General features: G+C 32.8%; 1 protein-coding gene across 3 annotated transcripts in view; it reads right to left on the reverse strand.

Annotated features, from left to right (window-relative positions):
- The window catches only part of LOC117219077 (uncharacterized), a 33,684-nt gene extending 14,780 nt beyond the window's left edge, over positions 1-18,904 (reverse strand). For 2 of the 3 annotated variants that reach the window (XR_013033265.1, XM_076521503.1), the window contains exons 1-3: positions 18,619-18,904; positions 18,404-18,551; positions 9,423-9,579 (exon numbers count right to left, since the gene is read on the reverse strand). Coding sequence is in view for 2 of the 3 variants with exons in the window: in XM_076521503.1 (XP_076377618.1) it covers positions 9,423-9,579; positions 18,404-18,520 (274 nt within the window). In the remaining variant the exon portion in view is untranslated. The remainder of the gene's footprint in view (positions 1-9,422; positions 9,580-18,403; positions 18,552-18,618) is intronic. The other variant, XM_076521504.1, reaches the window with a different exon arrangement.
- Positions 18,905-24,695: the final 5,791 nt, after the last annotated feature.

Consider the following 24,695-nt stretch of genomic DNA (forward strand, 5'->3'; position numbering starts at 1 on the left):
CATAATCTTGGAACAACGCGTCGCATAAAAAATCGGCTTTTTTCAGAAACATACATATTAACCCGAGAAAGTTCATTCATAAATATTATTGATAAGTGATCAGTGTTTAGTGATAATGCAATGAAAGTAAACGTTGAAATTGCCTGCCCGGAGACATTCTTCTTTTCGTCACCGTTGGCTTCAGATCAGCTGTGCAGTTCATCATAAATTGTACGAGGTCAATGCACTATCCTCCTGCACCCATTTCCGTGGATGAAGTTGATTCACAACTAAATGAGTGAGTTTCTTATTGATAATATTCTTCATATTTCTCTAGCAAACAAATCACATACGTCCTTTAACGCGATTATTTATTATTAAATTAGCTTTGCGAATCATTCGTTGAACTGTGTTCGGACACGGAATTATTTAAATTAAAATATCATTCACGTATTTTGTTAACCTTCACTGTACACCTTGCTTAAAAATTTCATATGGTACAGACGAGGTGTCATGCATACTAGAAAATTAAAACGGCCGTCACAATTAAATTACTTATTATTTCGGATTTGAAAAATTAGTAAATATTCTTCAGACATTCTGAAATAAGGATAAATAGCGTTTTTTTTAGAATTATCACTGTAATAATAAAATTCGGAAGTTCACGCATCGTGACTTGTTCATTGATTCGAACGCAGCACGGAGCCCCCCAACTTCTATCGCGCTCCATGGCCGAAGCACATTTCACTCGATCGATCGACCACGTTGTAATTCGCGCCTTCACCTCTCATTGGCCAGTGTTTTTCGTTAATAACTCATAAACAAAGCTGCGGATTGCATTTTTGCAAAAGAAAAGGTTACTTCAAATGACCTCAGCTACCCCTCTTTTTCAGCTGTTAAAATAATTGTGGAATACCCTGTATAGTTAAGAATTTTAATAATAAGAATATTTTGTAATTTTTTATTTTTATTATTATTACTGTTAAATAATATTATTAGCTAAATTTTACTAAATATCATTTTATTAAATATGTTAAATATCAATATATCAATGTATATACATCAAATTTATTTTTCTTCACATTTCCTATTTATTTGATATTAATAATTAGTATATTAATTGAATTAATTCGTACGCCTTTTGACTTTGTTGAGCAGGAGTCCGAATTAGATTCTGGATTTAATCAATATTTTAGAAGTTTATTTGCATTAATTTTTATATCTGAATATTTAAGAATTATTTTTGTAAGCTTTCTAATTATATTAACATTTTTGACAGTTAAATTAATAAGTTTAAGTTTTTCTTTTTTCATAATTTTTCATATATTTGTTATTATTAGAACTTGGGAAGGGGGGAATACATTATGATGAATTAATATATATTCATGCTGAAAGAAGATTTTATCCTTAACATTGTTATTTATTTTAGTTTTAATAGGGATGAAGGAAATTATTATTTATTTCATTTAAATATTAATATATTTTAAGTTAATAAGTAGTTTTATATTGTTTTGTATTATATTTTCGAAATATATACTTTATCAACTTCATTAACTGACACAATTATCTCAAATATAATTTAATAAAGGTGAAGTAGTCCCAGTCAAGTTAATATAATAAATTTAACAAATAGAATTTATTTTTGATGAGAATTTATTAAAGTTCAGTAGGGGTATAAGTATTAGAATTAAATTTGTTATAAATAGAGCAATAACATCTCCAAACTTATTTGATGTAATTCGTAGAATTTTGTATAAGCAAATAGAAAATATCATTCGGATTTAATATGTTCCGTGATAATTATAGGATTTGCAAAACTGAAATTATCAGAGTCTGGCAAAATATAGGAATACTTTATAACAATAATAAATAGTATAATAATTAAATAACAACCAAATGGATCTTCAATGATAAAGTATGAGTTAAATATTGTTAGATAATATTTATTATTTTTTTGTAAAGTACTGTTAGAACCTGTTAAATGTAAAAGATAAAATGTAATGTATAGAATCGGTTTAATGTGGCATTATTAATAGAAAATTCTCCTCAAATTCATTCTACAAGTATAGGATCTACACATAGGGCCGAGCGGATAATAAAATACTATATATATATACTATACTATAGTATATATAGTATAGTATAGTATAGTATTGTATAGTATAGTATATAAATACTACTATACTATATATATATATATATATATATATATATATATATATATATATATATATTTTGAACGCGTCGCATTAAAATATCGTCTCTTTTCGGGGTCATACATATCAATCCAGGAAAGTTCGTCCGTATATATTATTGGTAAGTGATCAGTGTGTAGTGATAATGTAGTAAAAGTGACCGTTGGACTAGCCTGCCTAGAAACATCCTTCTGTTCGTCGCCGTTGGATATAGATCAGCTATGCAGTTCATCATACATTGTACGAGGTCGATTTACAATTAAATGGGTGAGTTTCACATTGATATTCTTCATATTTCTCTAACAAACATATCCCTTACGACCTTTAACGCGATTATTATTTATTAAATTAGCTTTGCGAATCGTTCGTTAAATTGTGTTCAGACACGGAATTATTTAAATTAAAATTTAATAAATTAACATTTACGGACTTTGTTAATCTTCACTGTACACCTTGCAGAAAAATTACATATTATGCAAGGGTTCGAAAAATTAGTAAATATTCTTCAGACATTCTAAAATAAGGATGAACAGCGTTTTTCATAAAATTATCACTGTCACGTGGTAAAAAAAATAGAGTACCCCTTCAGCTGTCAAAATCAGTGGTAGGAGCACATGGCACTCGATCGACTGACCACGTTGTGTTTCACGCCATTACGTCTCATTGGTCGGTGTTTTTCATTAATAACTCGTAAACAAAGCCGCAGATTGGATTTTCGCAAAGGAAAAAGTTACTTAGAATGATCTCAGCTACCCCACATTTCCGTAATGCGAGACATTTTTGGGACACCCTGTATATATATATATGGAATAAGTAATTTTAATTAGATTTTTGTACTTGTCTGCGTTTATAACGGGGGTGTCTCATAAAGCTTCTTTAAGTTTGTTACGATGATCGAGCGTCCTTTATTAGATTTTTTGAGGACAATCATTGAACATTCAACCTTTTTGTTACGGGGTATTAGTATTTAAAATAGATGTATTAATTTAAAGAAAGTGAAATTAAGTGAGATGAAATTAATATAACAATGAATCAACTTACCTTCTACATGAGATAATAATGAGCAAATAATTTCTTTATCTGCTTGCATACTTGAACTGATTTCACAATTTACCATCGCTATTAATACATATAAAACAATTCAATTCGACGTGGAAGCAGATATTATTGCACTTATAATGCAATCATTAAGCAAATTAGTGCTAAAACTAACCATTAGAGCAGGCCTGGACCTCAGCCTGGGCTCAGACCACAAAACTGACTAAATACCCTTCACAGACATTCAAAAATAAGAGTCCACAGCGTTTTTCTTAAGATTGTTAGCAGATTTTTCTGCAATTCGTATACTTGATCTGCTCTGTCAAAAATTATTAGCATCATTCTTTCACTCCGTTATCTCATCTGAGTAACCTTTTCCAGACACTTCAGTAGGCTTTCCTAAACAGTTTTCTGAATATTCTTTTACGCTTTTCAAGTCAACCGTATGTGCATATAGTTACTTAAAAAATTGAGCGTACACCTTTTAAAACACAATAACTTTTTAAAACTGGATTAAGTTACTTGAATTTTTTTTAGATGATAGAGGGACCAGTCTACTAGACGATGAATAAAATATCTTTTTAAAATATTCCTACTACTTGAGATGACGAAAAAAAATAAAAACTGACGTCTTTTAACTTTTTTTATCTAAGCCTATAACAAGGATTTAAAAAAATGCCTTTCATAGATCTCGGTAATTTATATGCGTGCTGAAAATCTGATTTGATATATACATATACTTTTCCGTCAAATCTCTCAGATTCCTTCCAAACGTGCGCTTAACGAAATTCCTATCGAATCATAGAAGTGTTTGCATCATTCATGCACTAAGAATTCGTTATGAAAATAAGAGCAGTTATTTTGAGCAGTGATAAGAAGCTTCATATTTCTGGGAAACTCTCCCGTCGTGTTGTGACAACATAAAATTGTCCAAGAATTAGCATCCTCTTTTATATCATTTCTTAGGTGTCAACAACGTTCATTTAATATGTTGGGATATCACTGTTAGGTTAAGATGCTACGTTGACTAATATTAGTTTGGATACCGATATTAATAAATATATACATATTAAACGTAAATAAACTTTATTTGATTAATAGTGACAATAACAAAAATAAAAAATGAAATATTATAAAGAAAAGTAATTTTCCCCCTTTAGTACTCGTCTATTTGATGATTTTGCAATTACCCATGCATTATTTTTACAATACTCGCTGTTCCTTTCGATCCGTCAACGTTCTGCACACATTTACATCGGAAATCACCCCGGCAACTTTTAGAATCACATATATTCTAATACAGTTCTTCCTGCCTAAGTTCTCTAAGAATTTAAAGCTTTAAACGCTTGCTCAACAATAAACGAAAGTTGATTTTATGACATCCACCAATCTGGTGGTCTGCAACGTTGGTCTTAAACATACGTGTATAAACTCTTAGAAATTACGTATTTGGTTGTATATTTATTACTGGCTTTACATATGGCTATTCTACGTTAGTAGAAATCCCCACCAAAAAATGACCCAAAAAAGTCCATAGTGGTCTTGTGATTATCTTCTGATTTCTTAATCCTCGTTTCATTATTTGAGCCTTTCTCCTTTACCATAACCTCCCTGGCTCTATTTAAGCTTTGATAATCCACAGTAGCACTTACTTCTTCTTTTTTGGCAAATCCATCACGTATCAAATGTTCCGTACAGAGTATCAACTCATAACTACCCTTATTGTCCTTACGCGCAGTTCTTCCTTTAATCTGCGTCTCTTCTTTTATATCAAGCGAAAAGAACGTCTGTATAACATGCACTCCACCATTCCTTTCCACAGCAACACTAGACTTAAAATCCACACCACGACCCATACCTCTCGTTGCCAGTGTTAACGTCTTTTTAATACCTGCTTCATCAATGTACTTCTTCTTGCTCCTTTGTTCCGTATTCTCGGTTAATATGTACAAACGATCAAATTTACCAAGGAATCTGTTTTCGAAGTTATCTATTTCTTTATCTGTATCGAAAAATATTAAAACCGATCGTCCTGAGCCAATTTTAGAATTTGCATGACTAAAAATCTTGCTCAACCAATTTTCCTTTGAATCGTAACATACAAAATCATTGTTTTTATCGAATTTCAAATTAGAGTGACCAAAATAGGATGGCATTATAGAATTTCTATCGATTTTATAAGATTCTCTAATCGCTTTTTTTTCATGATCGTTTAGGGTAGTTAAAGTACCGCTCACTCCTAAGATAAGAGGATACTTCTCAGGTAATTTTGCATAAGCAATTGCACCGGAATCTAATACTAAGTAACCATAATTTCTATAATTTTTATAATCATAATCTCTTTTCTTTAACCTAAAGTAATTAAATACATTATAATAGCTACTTATAGTGTAAGCACTGTACAAACCATCATTCCGTCTACAGCATATATACCCGTCATCATTAATTTTGTAATCAGAAATGTACCAATTTTCATCATTTCCCCTTGCAACATTTCTTGCATTTTCAATCATTTTCTTAAGATGCTCTTCGTAAAGAGATCGATTGGTATAATCTTTTTTAAGAATCTTGCCTTCATGTTCTATCAAGATATAGTATTTGCTAGGCTTATACAGAAATTTTATGAATTCTTTAATATCATCAGCCCTTTCTTCTTTCTTTTTTTGAATAAACTCTTCTACCTCTGTCAAAACAGTACTTATCTCATCATTTTTACTAACTGATTCCCATATTTTTTCCTGGATGCTAACTAATGCTGGAATATTTATCCTACAAGCAGCAGAATAAGTATTCCCATAGAACTGATCAGAAAAAAAAACATCAACTTCGTCTATTAATAAGATAGTATTGCTGATATCGTTTTGCTTCACATGTCCGGATTGCTTCGTACTGTGATTAAGAACACGATCTATAATTAATTCTCTTAAGCTTTGTTTCTTACCATTTATTTCAGGCTGGAGTGTTTCATTAGCCATTTCTTCAAATGTACCATAAGCTACTTTGTCGTAAATATGGAACGTTTCAAAAAAGTCACCAAAATCTTGTCGATCTCGAGTTGCTAGGTATTCACTATAACAAACAGTACGGACTCTATGGCCCATCAATGTCAATAGCGCCGAAAGTAGACCTAACACAAGCGATTTTCCTTGTCCCGTTAAGACCTGCGCGAGATGCTTATCAACGCCATTCGAATCTTTGTCAATACTTAATAACCTCAAAATGCACAATATTTGAATACAATGTGGCTTTAAGCTTTTTCCTGTAGCTGCAATATCTTTCGATGCCTGCACAGACCACACAGCAGCTAGCCCCGCAAGAAGATCCGGTAGAGTTTCGTTTTTGAACTTTTTCTCCCATTTACTAATATTAGTTTTTATAAACTGACCGTTGAGATCTTGAGTAATCAATTTAATCTTATCTTGATCATTTTCGTTGGAAGTATTTTTTATATAAGAATCAAATTTGTTCAAATATCTTTTATAGCAATCTCTTAGTATTGTTTCTGTTGTTAGTGTACTATTACCGTTTGATTGTTTATATAGATCTAAAGCTTTTTCTATATCGATCTCATCTTGTTTTCTTAAGTACCAAAAAGATTCCCCTATGATATCAACGCGCTTTTCAAAATCCGCGTAAGAACTACTATTCTCTATTACAGAAGAAAATGGCATTATACTCTCATCTTTGAATGTATCAAAAGATACGTAAGTAGGTTGATCCTTCAGATAACAAAAAGACTTCTTTATTGCAGCAATTAATACACTTGCTGCATTTAAATTATCATGATTAGACCATTTCCTTTGATCAAGTAAATCAATTACACTATTTAATAGATCTTGAATTATTTCAATTACGTAATGACGAGGGATATTCGAATGGTTTTTGATAAATTGTTCAGGATCTAAAATCTTATATGATTTTTTTTTTTCGTTAATTAACGTGACTTCATCCTGGGTTACGTTACTAATGTCATTAACAAACCAACTATATCCTACAGCACTTAAATCTTCTACAAACTCATTGAATGATCTAAAATATTTAATTAATCCTTGTGGTTCTGCTGCTATGACAAGTGCAGTATTTACGATATTGTGTAATTTCTGACGTATACTTTCCATGTCTTTTTTGAATTCTCCGTAAGGGAATTTATCAGGAATTTTTTCTATAATAGTCTCTCTATTCTTCCAATATTCATTATATGCATCTATTAAATCTCTAAAATCGTTAAATTGTTTATCTGAGATTGTCTTGTTAATAAATTCTATTTGTTTTGTTAAAGTATGTCGATCAATTTCTGAAATATTCTTTGAGAAATAGGGACACGTTTGTGCGATAAACCTTACAGTACTGTGCATTACTATCCTAAATGACTCGTACTGATCATGTTCTGTTTTTACAATGAAATCTGTGTAACCCTTTAAAAGCGGTTCAAATAATTTTAATTCTTCTTTAGAAACTATCTTGTCAATAGTATTCTCAAAAATACGAATCCATACTAAGCGCTCCTGAGGTGTAGCTGATGACTCTTTACTGCTGAAAATACTACTAAACAAGTCCTTCGTTCGTTGCCAAGCCGTCTTATCGAATTTCTTCCTGTCAGAATAACAACCAGGTCTAAAATGCTCCATCATCTTAAAAATGAAGCGATATTGTTGTTCAAGAGATTGAGTTAGATGGGAAGTTGTTGACCAATTGATAATTTCTGGCAAACTCCATTCTGTATTTTTATTTTTTAGCAAATCGTTGGCAGACAAATCTGTTTTTCTACCAATTTCCTCAACCAGCTCTCGAAAGCTCTTGCAGAGATAAAAATAAATTGGATTGGTTAAAGGCGCAAAATCTCTCAGTGAAGATACTTGTGCATGTTCCCTTATCTTTTTTATCTTTTGAAAGAATACATCCCACAAATTGTTTAAAAAATCTATATAAGGTTCCTCACTCATCATGTCAGCAAGATCTGCAAAAAGCCCCATATCTTTTTTGGTAATATAAGGTATCAACTTATCATCCAAAACATTTATATGATTCTCCAAGATAAATGGTGCTATTCCAGAAATAGCATTTCTATGATTATTTACTCCACCTTTACAGATTCGTCGCAATTCTTCTAATAAATTTTTTCTATCGAATTGACCTACTTGAGGAAAATTTTGCCTCCTCCTATCCGTAATTCTTTCTGTATGACGCAATTGTTTACTACGATTTATCATTTCAGAAGAAATTTTGTCATTTCCAATTATATTTTCTAATATCGACGCATTATTATAGGAAAGTCCGTACTTTTCTAATATTAAAGAAACCTGAAAAATATCTTCTGCCCAATCAAGATTGTCTGCAGTTTTACTACTCCTATCTTGCAACAGTTCTATAAAGTGATTATAAATAGCACCGCTGTCATCTGATAATTTGTCTCGAATCAATTCGGTGATTATAAGCTTTCTAAGAAAATCTCGCTTGATGTCTACAGGATGTCCGCTAAAATCCAATCTTTCGAGCTTGTCGAAGCACACTCTTGCAATAAAATCGTCCTCATCAAAAGTAAATAAGTAACCTGGGCTTTGCTTCCTGATATAAACTTTTCTATTTTCATATGGATGAGTAAATTCACATGAATCTAGTTTTATCAATCGATTGCCCTGCCACATTCCATCCACATAGCCATCTGTATCAAATGATCTTTTTGTACCCCTGTTTTCATCAAAACTGCTTTGATTATTCCCAGATAACTTGACTCCAGATTGTCTACCTATCCAAGCTCGCTGCTTAAAATATGACACAGTCGGAATAGATTCCAGATCAGAATCATTTTCACAACATATAGAAGATCTATCGGTCTTCGAGGTGCTCGGATTTGGATTGTTATGACAGAAGGATTCTCCACCAGAGTGATCAGTTGCAGAAGACAATGGTTCCTGACTTCCTTGTTGTACTGTTGAACTCGAAGATTGTATTTTTCGACTACGAGTTCCACGAGAAAGACCTGGCTGAAGTCTCTGCTTATGGCCCGACTTAGTCTGAACGTTATCGGAATTAATTCCCTCTTTATTTTGGATCATCACGAAATCATCTCCAACATTCTCAAATGAACGATGCATTGTACGACAAACGTCCTTATTATCTTCACCCTTATCTCCTGTAGTAGTGTACAGTTTTAACTTAATCTTCACCAATACCATCATCTCCTAACTCTAATATCATTTTAGTACCTACCAGAAGACATTTTCTCATCTGAAACATCGTTTCCGTTTGGTTCCTTGCCATTACCAAGATCAGGATAAACAATATTATTCCGTGAGTCAGAACAGCCTCTTTCATTTTCATTCTTCAGAATTTCATCTTTCTGTACGCCAGCAGAATTTGACCCCCTCTGTGAAACAGAATCAAGAAGTCTTAGAGTGGGAAATATTTTCCGCATTATGTATTAATAAATTCGCAATACCAAATGTATAGAATTTGAAGAATTCTTAGTAACTACAAATTCAACAAATTCATCGTAAAAATAATATGAAAAAATTCCAATGTTCCTCCAGTTTCCTCTAATTCTGGAGTTCCAAAATTGCTTACGTTAGGTGCAATCCTTAAAGTATTTAATTTAGTTATTACGGGAAACGAGAATTTTCTAAATTAACAAACCGTAAGTATTCTAAATGTAAAGTTCTTTACATTTCTTTAATTAAGTCTGTGTTGATCCACCTTCCATTTAACCCTTTTCACTCGAAGCCATTCTAACTGTAAATCTAAAATAATTTTCCTTACTTTCAGTACTATTTCCATTTTATATAACAAAGTGCATTTTATGCATATGAAATTGCATCTTGAGCAATTATTATAGCAAAATATTAATAATAATATTATAGCAAAAATTATGTTGGAATGTGGTATAATAATTTCAGTGGTATCTCAGAGACACCACTCGAGCGCAAATTCCTTTTTACTGAATTTCTACAATTCTTTTGCGAACTGAATAGGATAGCAAGGCTTCGATGAAGAATATGGTAGACAAAACTAGTAATATTTATTGCTTACGTACAATACGATGAAGCCACGATAGATTTTTTAATTGGAAACGAAGAAGCACTACATTCAGCATTCTTAATGGATAATGTCTGTTATTTGTCCTTAACAAGATTGGTTCGATATACCGTCGGAGATTCCAGAATACGACACCGGAGTACAGTAAATTCTCTTTAATTGACGCTCAGATTGGGGAAAAGGAGAGATACCATTATTCGAACTCTGCGGTTCGATTTTATAGTTATCAATTGTCAACAACTATAAAAATGAGCCGCAAGACTCGAATGGATCATATCTTCTCTTCCCAAATTGTCTATTCTTGTGCATAATCTCAGCACAAAAATATCCTTCGATGGGTCCGATGCAGTTCGCGGGCATGCGTTTCAGAGGTCTTTGTATCACACACAACAATTGAATATCATCTCGATGTTTGGATTCCGCATGAATTGAAAGAAATTCACTTAACACAACGAATCAGTATTTGCGATACGCATTTTGAACATAATGCAATCGACCCTTTTTTGAAACTATTTATCGCCGGTGATGAAAAAGACTGTACAAATGATCATACTGTCAATTTGATGGGATTATAAAGGTGTTGTGTATTTTGAATTGCTTCTGAACAACCAAACGATCAAATCAGATATTTACTGCCAACAACTTATGAAATTGGAGGAAGCAATCAAAATGAAGCAAGGGCAGAATTGGCAAATGGCAAAGGAATCGTGTTCCACCACAATAATGCGAGGCCTCATACTTATTTTATTTATATATATAATGCCGATAGCCTCAAATCGTACTTGATTGAGTTTTTGACTGATAAGGACCAGAAGTTTTGTGAGCGCGGAATCATGAAGTTACTAGAAAGATGGCAAAAGGTCATCGAACAGAATAGAAAATATTTGACTGATTAAAGTTCATTTCTTGTACAAAAAAAATTGAATTTTATTTCATATTGAAATATTAAAATTACTTTCTTGTCAATCCAATACAATGTCCAAGGATTCCAGGCATCCTAGTTACTTTTACAGAAGAGGCTCCTAGCGTATTGCTGGCAGGACTAACTAACTCTTCTTAGAAGTCGAGACATTTTCCAAGAGCGAGATCAGTTCGCTTGCTTGCCTCTTTCCAAAATACAGGTCACAGTCCGAGACCGCCAGTAGCGTTGAGGCCGCGGAGTTTGTGCTGCTTTTTACGAAAATTGCCTACACGTTCGAATTTATGTCTCCGAAACTATTAGAGATACGATGTTGCGATCATTTTCTGGCAGACTTGAAGGCTATCATGTCTGAAAAATTTTGTTTCAAGAAATAAAAATATTTTTGTTTTGCTAATTTTATCCGCGGTCATGTTTTTGAAGATCTGGAAAAAATATGTTCGTCTTCTGTGAGCTTTTCCCTTTTCATTACAATTTTTTAATTTGCGGACACACTGAAACTGTAATTAGGGTGGGGCGGAGAAGATTGCGGCGCAACCCAATTCAGGTGAATGGGCCTCGCGCTCCGCTATGACGGTCGGCAAACCGTTCCGCTATCACATTCCCTATCGAATTGTAAAACAAACTCGACAGGTTTCAAACGTAGCTGAGTAATGTGATTTATACTTTTAAAAGAATTTTAGTGATTCTTTCTTTCCCAATGACACTTTTTTAATAATAATCACACTTGTGAGTACCAGTTAACGATACTTTCAATAACTTTATCAGCGTTCCAATGATAACATGTACAGTCGGTGTACAAAGTATTCGTACACCTTCTGAAACGGAATAACTTTGTTATAATTGGATCAAGCGATCAAATTTTTTTGGGCATATTAGAGGAATTGCAATTGGTTAGCACGTTAAAAGAATTAACAAATTATGTTTGTTCAACTTTTTTATCCGAGCTTATAACGAAAACTTAAAAAATGCATTTTGTAGATCTCAGTAACTTACATGCATGCTGACAATTTCATTAAAATCGATTGACTATCCATTTCACTTGGGCCCGTTATAAAAAAGTTATTCAGTTTTAAAAGTTATATTTTAAAAGACCGTGCACTGACTGTACGTTGTCTTAAACAATACAGCTATAGTTTTCTGGAAGATGTGATAAAATTGCGAATTCATTATCACTTATGGATTGTTTACTAGAATATAAAAATGTACTTTGCATCTAAACAATATAATCGTTCGTGACAGAGCAATAAATTCGTTACACAATTTATCTAAAAATTCGTTCGCCAATGAGGTTATTGAAAGTAAGACGAACTGATATACAAGTATGATTAATATAAAAATATGTCATTGGCCAAGAGTGGATTATTAAAATTCTGTTAAGAGCATATAAATGACTATTCAGCTATGTTTGAAATTTGTGGAGTTTGTTTTAAAACTTCATTCAAATAATATGAAGTGATAGCGGCACAGTTAGACGACCGTCATAATTACGAGCAGCGCGATCCGTTTTCCTGAATCGGGACGCCCTGCGATCTCCGTCGTCCTACTCTAATTACACTTCGAAGTGTCCACGAATTAAAAAACTGGAATAAGAAGAGGAGAGCTTACAGAAGACGAACATATTTTTTTCAAATTTTTAAAAACATGGCTGCGAATAATATTTGTAAAACAAAAATATTTTTATTTTTTGTAAAAAAATAAAATAGTTTTCTTTGTCATAACAAAAATCACAGATTCGTCTACTAGACAATGATGAAAATAGTTTCTTTTTTTAATTTTGCTTGGAATGACAAGACAGATAAACTACTCTCGCTTTTTAATTTTTTATCTCAGCCTATAATGTAGATTTAAAAAATAGGTTTCGTATACTTATATCCGTATTGAAAATATTATCGAAATTAGTACATATCGTTGTAGCAGATATTGTAATTACTATATATTCCTATAAAAAATATCTTTTGACACGGTCGTGATGCGCTTTTTGTTCTTAATTTTTGTACACATTGAATGCAAAAAGATTTTTGGAATTTCTATTTCATATATTCCATAAAACGTTACGTATGTAACAAATATAAATATAAAATACATATGTAGAAAGCAAAAAATAGTTGCTACAATTATATTTAATCAATTTCCCTTTTCATAAAATTAATTCAATTAAAACTAATTATAAACTATAGTTAAAAATAGTTAAAATTGGTTAGAATTAACTACAGTTAACTATAGTTATAGTGAAAATTTCACTACAATATCCTTAATGGTTCAAAAGTTATAACATGTCACTGAATTCCTCAATCCGGCCACTGTGCGTTGCAACGCGTTGCGATGCGAGGCACAGTGATTCCATTTGATGAATTAGCTATTCACGACGATATTTTAAGACGTAAAGACAGTATTATATAGGTCGCTGAATTCGTCTTGACATCAGCTGTGACATTATTAAGTACAAAAGATATAGTAACAACTAAAAAGGTGACAAAGGTGACATTAATATTTTATTTAAAAAAAAATTTGTTCGTAATTTTTTATATTGATGTTAATAGAAGACTGAGTACTAATTAATTTTGTCGGAGACATGGTTTTGTCAAAGCACCGGAAATGACTGAAAATTATGATAACGTGTAAATAATAAATGATGTTCGTAAATTTTGATTCGTACACCTTTTGAAATGCAATAACTTTTTTAACTGGACTAAAAGACTTGAATATTTTTCAGATGGTAGCGGGACTAGTCTACCAGACGATGACAAAAATGCTTTTTCTAAATTTTGCTATTACTTGGAATGACAAAAAACATAAAAAACTCTCGTTTTTTTAACTTTTTTATCTGAGCCTATAAATAAAATTTTAAAAAATGCCTCTCGTAAATCTCGGCAACTTATATGCATGATGAAAATTTTGTCGAAATCAATTGACTTTGTTATGAGTTATAACAAATTAAAGATGGCAATAATCGCAGTTTTACCACGATTTTGACCAAAAACTGGAAGAAATCTGCAGTGTCTTAAATCTTTCAACACTTGTAGCTCGACTCTGGGTTAACTGATTTCGATAAAATTTTCAGCACGCATATAAGTTACCGAGATCAACGAGAGACATTTTTTAAATATTTTGTTATAAATTCTTTTGTCATTTCAAGTAATAGCAAAATTTAAAAAAAATTTGGTCACCGTCTCGTAGACGCTATCATTTGAAAATAATTCAAGTTCCTTAGTCCAGCTTTAAAAAAGTTATTGCGTTCTAAAAGGTGTACGAACACTTTTGCGGCCCACTGTATTATTGAAGCGAGAGTGCTCGAGATTTTTCGTGACTACTCGTGACAGCTCGAAACTGTACGAAACGGCACAAGAGTGCTTGAGACTGCTAGAGTCTGCACGAGGCAGCTGGAGACTCCACGAGACGGCACGAAACGGTTCTAGACTGCTCAAGATGCTCGAGATTGCTCGATACTGCTCTAGACCTCTTAAGACTGTTTGAAACTGCTTGAGACTGCACGAGATTGCTCATGACTGCTGATCGCACCGGATTGCACTTTCCTAACCCAGGTGCTTCTGGTGGAAGCTCTGCCGTCGTCACTATCCCAGGTGTTTCTAGGGTACGTCGCCGGAGAGAACGGTGCGGAGGAGACGCATGGAGAGAGCGCGCAGAAACAGTATGTCCTTTTCAAAATGAAACAACCTCCAGGCGAGTAATAACCTACACCGTCTTCCTTTCTTAAACTAGCGACGGCATTTGAAACTCGTCTGATTCTATTACAGATCCAGGAAACAACGCAGGACTGGCTCGTGTCATTAGGATTAAGATAGATTAAGACTGTCACCCTCATTTTATTTTTATTCTGAGCCAAAAAGCATAAGTTTGGTTTTCTATTTTTGTACGTGCGTTATTGTTTAATGAAGTATAGTATTTGTTATCTGGGTAACCTCGCCTCGGGGCGGGGCTTAATAATAATAATAATAAATAAATATATATATTTATTATTATATAAATATTTAATAATAAATAAATAATAATAATAATAAAACTCGCATTAATATTCGGACACGATATTGTTAGAAGAATTATTGCTCCATTTTACTGTTTATGATAATATTATTGAATCAATTGTTTCCTCATAGTATAAAGCACTTCTTAAAGTAAGTAGAAACATAAATTTTGTTTATTTATTGAACATGTTCTTTTGTATAATAAGCGATAAACAAGATTGTGACAAAATTCAACGTCGCAAGAATATTCGAACAGTGAATGAATTACATTAATTTTATATAAAATGAAAAATTTTTTAATCATGTTATCATAATATTAATATTTTGTCGGTTGACCCTTTTGTTTTATTACTTCATGTAATCGCTTGGGCATGTTACAGATGATTTTATTTAAATACTCCGGCGAAATCCGTTTCCATTCGTCTAACAAACGTTGTTTTATCTCTGTTGTTGTCTTTATAGGCGTTCTACGAATTTTGCGGACCAATTGATCGCATAAATTTTCAATTGGATTTAAATCAGGCGATTGAGGAGGAGGATACAGTACTTTTGGACAATTGTATAATAAATATTCCTGTACAATTCTGGCCTTGTGTTTAGGATCATTGTCCTGATAAAACCTAAAACTGTATGTATACCCATAATTATAACACCTGTAATTAAATTTAAAAAAAAAATGTCCAAATACTTCATTTTGTCCATGATACCATCGATAAAAACTAGTTCACCTACACCTACAAACGAGACCCCACTATAACTATAACCCCACACTATTTATTACATTCCTACCATCGTGTTTCACTGTCGGTCTCAAATTTGATATGTTTAATTCTGTATTTACTTTACGTCACACCATTTTTTGACTGTCGGATCCGTAAAGATTAAATTTGCTTTCATCCGAAAATATTACATCATTCCTCCACCAGTTGCCTTTGTAAAAATATTCTTTTGCAAATTTAAGAGTGTAATAATGTGGGGTTATAGTTATAGTGGGGTCTCGTTTGTAGGTGTAGGTGACCTAGTTTTTATCGATGGTATCATGGACAAAATGAAGTATTTGGACTTTTTTTTTTAAATTTAATAACAGGTGTTATAATTATGGGTATATGTACAGTTTTAAGTTTATTTTACAATTGTCCAAAAGTACTGCATCCTCTTCCTCAATCGTCTGATTTAAATCCAATTTAAAATTTATGAGATCAATTGGACCGCAAAATTCGTAGAACGCCTATAAAGACAACAACAGAGATAAAACAACGTTTGTTAGACGAATGGAAACGGATTTCGCCGGAGTATTTAAATAAAATCATCTGTAACATGCCCAAGCGATTACATGAAGTAATAAAACAAAAGGGTTAACCGACAAAATATTAATATTATGACAACATGATTAAAAAGTTTTTTATTTTATATAATATTAATGTAATTCATTCACTGTCCGAATATTTTTGCGACGTTAAATTTTGTCACAATCTTGTTTATCGCTTATTATACAAAAGAACATGTGCAATAAATAAACAAAATTTATGTTTCTACTTACTTTAAGAAGTGCTTTATTCTATGAGAAAATAATTGATTCAATAATACTATCATAAACAATAAAAAGGAGCAATAATTCTTCTAACAATATCGTGTCCGAATATTAATACGAGTCACTGTATTTCGACCATCCCACCGATCCAAACTCTGGCGTTACAAATTGTTACTACATATTTTTACTTAATAATCTTATAGCTGACGTCAAGACGAATTCAGCGACCTATATAAAACTGACTTTACATGTTAAAACATTGCTAAAATCGTCGTGTACAGCTAATGCTGTATCGATTGCGACGGTGTAATTTCTTAAAACGGCCATAACTTTGTCAATACTCGCTCAAATTGAAGGAACCAAAGACTAATTTAAAATTAATGTTTCCCACTTTTTAAGCCTTTAAATTATTTTTATCACAATCGGCATAAAACGTAAAGCCGGACTACAAAGAGGTATGTTAATTTGAAAGAATTTCTTGATATTAATTAAATACTGCCAGCTGCAAATATTTAATTTTACAACCAAATTGGACATTGATTAAAAGTAAGTTCGCATGTAAGTACGGATATTTAATGGAAATAAATATTGCGTAAATAAAATAAAAAGTGTAGTATGCTAAAAAGAGCCTTTAATATACATATGTATAACGATTGAAGTGAATAACAGCTATGAAAAAATAAATGAATGATTGAATAAATGTATAAATAATTATATAATGAACTTAAAACTTACTAAAATTAATAACACTACAATCACTTTAAATTTGATTTCATTAAAAAATACTTATGGAACTCCAATTTATTTTTAGTACGATTTATTGGGATTATGGCTTGGATTATGATATTAATTCTTATATATGAATATGATATTAATTCTTTTTCCTAAAAGTTTTATATTCTTACTTTTATTTGAGAGAAGGTATATGTACGAAATGACTGAGCGACCAAATTCAACTAAGAGACCGCTGACTAAAAATCGCCTGCTGAAAATATGCCCTTTTTGGTGTGGTCTTCTCCATCAATCAAAGACGGTCATTCATCGCGTTTTACATTATATACGCGATACTGAGATCACTAACGATTAGAGCACTATTCACAGTTTATATCATCGTCAGTGCGCGTTGATGGAATCGGCGGAAATGTAATGTGATATTTTCGAATCTTAGTCCTAAGTAAACTATAGATTAATTTTTGTCCGAGGTTAAAGTTTCTTTTTCAACATGATGACATGAAAATAATTAATATATTTAATATAAGATTAATTTATAACACCAACACAATATACATTAATACAATGATTATTTAAACATTTGTATTTTTTTGTATATACTAACATATCAAAGTGTTATATTAATTACAAGAATAGCAGACATATTCATTGTTTAGTTTTCATTTACATCGAAAATTTATATAATTTTACGAGAAATAACCAATTCTGCAATTAATAATTGCTAATAATTGTTAGCAACTCAAGAGGCCAACTACTGTTGTATGTATATATTTTTCTTTGAAATATTATTCAAAGAAAATCAAACAGTGAGAAAATTGAAAAGAATATAGTTAACGAAAGAGAGATTCAGACCGTGTGTTAAAAAGGTTTGAAGTCTGACACACTGAAGATTTTCTTCATGAAGATTTTAGTAATAATAAAATTATGAATCCGCAAACGTAAGATTTTTATAGTGACGGAGAGAATACTGTATCTTGACTTCACTCTCTACCTTATTGTTAGTTAAGAATTCACCGGGACGTTCTTTTGGTTCTTCCTTCTTTTTAGAATTGTTCACGGGTTCAGAATTAGCTTTCTTCTTTTCTTTTTTCATTTTCTTGTGTTTCATCGTGCGAATGTTTCAAACAATTCCACTGCCCCTATTTTTCATGAAACGAAAAATCACTTATTCTCTGTAACAATTGAACGTAATACGACATGACTCACGCGTATCGATATATCCACAGCTGGGAGAACTGGTGCTCACCTCGCACAGCGCAAACGCGTAGATCCGGGAAGACTGACATCAACGCGCAAGAAGAATACGAGCTCCGCTTCCTGCGATATCAGTTCTTGGTACGCATGTGCTAGACTTGCAAAAATAAACATATCTTGAGATTACAAAGTTTTGAGTTTCTCATACACCAACGAATGTATTCGAACGCCTTTTAAAACGCAAAGGCACGCTTACATGCCAGGCTCGATTCGTGCTCCAAAACCGATCAAGGCCGAAACATTCTTTCATTTGATTTACATAAGTGTTCACACTACCCGCGCCGCCCTCGTGCCGTGCCATGCACCGTTCAAATGTATTCACACTTGCAGGCAGGCCCGGGCCAGGCTCTGGCTTCGCCAGTGTCACACTGTACCAAAACAAAAGCGAGACGAAACCACGGAAATGGTACGACGTTGACATAGTGCGCAATCTGTCACAATGCAAAGAATGTGCAATATAAGATTTTTTATATTGTTTATTACTTTATGATCATTTAAAAAATACATTTTAAATGGTACAATGAAATATAAATTTTAATGTTAGATTCATTTACACAAAGCTGAAATGGAAAAATAGTAGCGGCCATTGACACGTACAATAATCCCTTTGGCGTGCATGTAGTTGGGCCAGCATATGATGCGTAATGCAACAGCAACACCGAAAATCGAGTACATAGTACCGAACAAAATTGAGTGGACACTCTTCAAAATTCAGTATTTTTCTTAAAATACTGAATATTTTAACTGAATATAGTATTTTTCTTAAAATACTGAATATACTATATTGAATATTTTTCTTAAGAACGACTACAATATTTTTTAAATGATAGTGGGCCCAAAATATGTACTAGACAATGACAATAATGCTTTCTTTTTTTTTAATTTTGCTATTACTTGAAATGACAAAGAAAGAATAAAATACTTATGTTATTTATATAATAATCACACTTATGTGTACCAGTTCGTGTTACTTTCAATAATTTTATTAACGTAACAAATTTATTGCTTTGCAAACACACGATTTTATTGCTAAAATGTAACTATTGTTCAAGGTGACGTATATAGTTATTATTGATCAATATTAATTGTTTATTACTCCCTTCGTATCGAAATGATTATCCTATTTGCATAAATTATTTGTATCGAAATGATTGTCCCATTTCAAAGAATAATGTTTTACATTTGCTCTGTCATTAATTTCAAGACGTAAGCATAATTTACTAAGTATGATACAGCTATACGAGTATAATAAGTACCTATTTTACTTTTATTTTATGTAATTCAACAGCGCAAGTTATTTTGTTGCAAATTTATAAATCAGACAATCACCTCAATACGGAAGAAGTATAAACTACAAAAATATACAAATTTCACCTAGGATGAAATAATATAATAAATAATATAATCTTACAAAAATAATATCGTGTTTGGTCTTGTTTTAATCAGAAAAAGCTCACAATTGCATTAGCAAAAGTCCCATTATGACAAAATAAGACATAAAAAAGTTAGACATTGCGTTATTATCTATCCTTCATTTGCTGTCCTTTTCTACGCTCGGAAAAGTACAAAGCAAACGCCGAATCTCGGTCTAAGACGCATCAGTCCCGAGGTCATCAGTCCTTTCTGACACGATACTCGCACGGTTAATGTGTTGCAAGAACGACCCGAACTTGACACGTAAAGTGTGTCACGACCCTAATTCTTTTATCTGAGGCTGTAACAGAAATTTAAAAAATGCCTTTCGTAGATACACGCATTTACATGCATGCTGAAAATTTAATCGAAATCAGCTAATTCAGTGTCAAGTTACAGGCGTTGAAACACTTCGAAAACTGCAGATTTCTTACAGTTGTAGCGACCATTGGCACACGGTACAATGGACCATGACCGTACATATACCCAGCGAAAGGTTTATGACATTAGTAAAGCTATTTTTGAGGAAACCGTCCCAACACGTATTAACGAGAAAGCATGTTTCCTATTTTTTAGAATTTTTCGTTCTCGATCTCAATAGCTAATGCTGGCATCATAAACCCCGGGATTTCCGAAGGGTCCGCGGACCAAGGCACAACGGCCCACAGCTGGCCCGCAGTCGATCCGTGACCGACCGCATCACAGGTCGAGCAGACCCGGAGGAAATTCCATTACAGTGTTGACAAAATTGCAGTCACACAAAAGGCATAAAAAAAGAGTTACCCGATTGGTCAGCACGCCACTCAGCTCCGACCAATTAGGGAAATTTCCTAATGGACACCCCAATATATAAGCGAAGAAAAAATAACATGTAAGATACTCTCACGCTTACCCTAACTCTTACTCTTACTCTTGCTGGCGACTTAGACGAGTAAAGACTCTGTATAGCAAAAATGAAGCACACGTGCACTGCTCAAGATTTCAGACTCATTTCACGAGCACATCAGACAAGAAACCCCCAACACAGTTTTTTGTAAAAAAAAAGTATCGAAAATCGTGTCAAAATTGCAATTTTTGCGATATCTAATTTGTTGCAAATCATTGCAACGTCAACCGATTTTGATCAAATTCAAAGCATTTTAGTCATTATGTAGTAAACCAGTCCCTCTATCATCTAAAAAGAATTGAGGTGATTTAATCCAGTTTGAAAAAAATTATTGCGTTTTAAAAGTCGTTCGAACACTTTCGTTGGCTACTGTACAGTTGGTATGGAAAATATTGAAAGTAAAACTATCTATATCCATACCAGCAATAAATTTTATGAGGAAACAATGATTAGTAAATATTCTTGCATGTTTGTAGTATACATTTTTTGTAAAAAAAATATTTCCCTTCAGCATTACAAAAATATCAACAAAAACAGACACATGAGTAGAAACAGGAACATAGAAAATATGTATTCGTACATCTTCTATTTTGTGCATTTAATAGAGATATAAATACAATATGACCTTCCGAATATAACGAGTAATAATAAAGCTGGTCAGTTTTTGCACACAGCACTTGTAGATTAAAGATAATTTGTACTGGTCTCAGCATCTCGTAAAAGTTCCGAAACAACGGAAGAAGTGCGTAATATTATATATAACATATATAACATTTTTTTATTGAAGATTCCGTTTTTTTAGAAAAATTAGGTTGAAAAGGTAATACTACTGAATAGGAATCAACTGGCGCGTCTGGTCATGACAATTCTACAACAATTCTACTTCTCGTCATATTACAAGTCACACGAATTTGACGCATTTTTCAATTCAGTTTTCTCGAAAAGGGAGTCTTAAATAAACACCCTATAGATGTTTGCTACAGAGCTTAAAAACAATAATATATACATATATATTATATATAATAATATATTATATTAAATATATATGTATGTATATATATCTCGGCTAGTACTGTGCGTGATTACTTAACGAAGTAGTGAATATGTGTCACGGTAGAGCTGCACAGAAAAAATATTTTGTAAATGAACACTTGGATTGGATGAACACTCCCATGCAATATTAGCAAAAACTAATTTTCGCAGAATAAAGCAAATCCGAAACATTTGGACCAAAAATCACTTTATAATATGGATTCAAAAAGGTACTCAAGAAAAAAAATTTGCGACCCACGACGTATCACAGCGGAGGCTCTGTATTAGTCTTGGGTTGCATAAAAATCTTTTAAATTGGAAAACTTTTAAATTATTAATACTTCACTGGTTCAAGCTATGTGTAATCAACCATAGAACTTGTAGACACCTATATACATTATACTAGCACCGTTAGGCAATTCGAAAATAATATTTCTGATGTAAAAATTGCAAATTCATAAAATAGATTTTTTGATGCCTAGGCACCACTGCACTGGCCGATGGGGTGTGGCAAATCGTGTGATAGCTTAGGGTTTAGGCTTAGGGAACGATATCGTTATTGCAAACACTATCCTGGGAGAAAAATAGTTAGACGCGGCGTTTATTTATCTTCCATGAATGATTGTAGCTTTCTGTGAAAAAGTGATTTCTTACCAACTCTAATCGTACTACCTGTTAGGAAAGGCACTCCCTAAGTAATGCAGAAATGGACTCCAAGCTACATTTTTTTTTATATATACTTTTATTAGACCAATGTTATTGGCTTGTCTCTTTTTTTAAGGCTTCTAATCTTAGCTGCTTTGAGGATTCTTCATACTGTCCACTTGTTTATTTGTATATTCGTATCTTCTTTTAATAATTTTGCAACCATAGTGGCACTTGCAATTCTTCGTTCATTCTGCAGTGATAATTTTTTGGTCTTCCTCCAACATTTAATAATGTACATTTACAGTATATTTTTCTTATTCTCTGCACTGTCGACTGACTAATACTACACTTTCTCGCCGTCTGGCGCATTTACACGCCGTCATTCAAAAGAGAAATTACTTTTTTAAAGCAATGTGGTGCAATTGACTTCATACTTATACTTACTTCACCATTCTTACTTTACCGATCGACTGATTGTGAGAAACTGAGTGCTAAGACGTGTAATAACATTTTGTAAACATACGAAACTGCTAGATATAAACCCACTGCTAGAACATATTTCACGTAAACATTCCTTTTATGAACTGGTGCAAAACCGTGTCAATCTATTTTTATTGTCATTGCTGAACGAGGAGATATTAATTATTGAAAAAATTTCTTGTGTTACTTCTGTCAATTATAAAAATGACTATAATGTTTATTTTTTTAAATTCTTCTATCTTCTTAACAATAAATAATGATTTATACAAAACTTGTAGTTATTGGTTCAGTTATGGTTGGTGCAGGCTCAGCATGATTTTTTAAATAAAATCAATATACAGGGTGTTCCATAATTATTTTAACAGCCGAAAATGAGGGGTAGCTGAGGTCATTTGAAGTAACTTTTTCCCTTGCGAAAATGTAATCTGCGGCTTTGTTTACCAGTTATTAACGAAAAACACTGACCAATGAGAGGTGAGGGTGTGAAGTTCGAGAGCCCGCAGCACGAGGCTTTGACAGAAGGTCCGGAAGGACTCGAATCGCGTTCGAAGTAATGAACAAGTCACGGAGCGTGAACTTTCCGAATTTTTGTTACTACGTAACAATGATATTTTTAAGAAAAACGCTATTCACCTTTATTTTAGAACGTCTGAAGAATATTTACTAATTTTTCGGAGCTGAAATAGTAAATAGTTTAACCGTGTCAGCCGTTTTAATTATTGATTGAGCCGATTACAGTGAAGATTAACGGTAAAAAATCCCGTCAAACTCACGCAAAAGATATTTTTGTTTCAATAATTCGCAAAGCAAATTTAATAATAAATCGCGTCGAAGAACATGAGGGATATGTTTATTTAAGAATTGTGAAGAATATCATTAATAGTAAACTTACACATTTCGATGAGGATGCATTTGCTGCTTGACAATGTTCAATTGATCTCAGGTTAATGGCATTACCGAGGAAAGGATGCGATCGGTGGGGCCTCAGATAGGATCGGCATAGTAAACACGGATTTCACTTTTACAACATCGTCGCCAAAAACTGACCACTTAATTAATCCTCGACAAGGAGTTCACTTTCACATCACTATTACAAAACACTGACCACTTAATTAATCCTCGGCAATCGGGAAAGATGTGCGGATGTCCTTTGGATTCTTCTCATTGGTACGCTCACGGTGCCCTCTGCTTCCACCTCCTACAGGACTGCTTCCTCTACATCTAACATCCGTGCGGAACATTTTATTGTTATACATATAAATAATAACTGTACATTAAAAAGCTTTGTTGACATTGTGCATAATTAGATAAGTGCAAAATTATATTATTATATGAATTAAACAAATTTGTCATTTTATTATGAGTTGTCTTTCTGGAATTCGAATCAAAGGAGCCGCGGCACGTTGTTCACCGACTCCGTCGAACTTTAGCATCGACGTAGCGAGAAAATCAATAAATTATAAAACCGTAGCTATATTACGCCGTCGGTGATGACACACCGAAATTACGTCACCTAGAGACATTACTGTACTCGTTTAAACCGTATCCTAAAGCGCAACTTCAAGATTCC

Source organism: Megalopta genalis, chromosome 5, assembly GCF_051020955.1.
Source record: "Megalopta genalis isolate 19385.01 chromosome 5, iyMegGena1_principal, whole genome shotgun sequence".
NCBI lineage: Eukaryota > Metazoa > Arthropoda > Insecta > Hymenoptera > Halictidae > Megalopta > Megalopta genalis.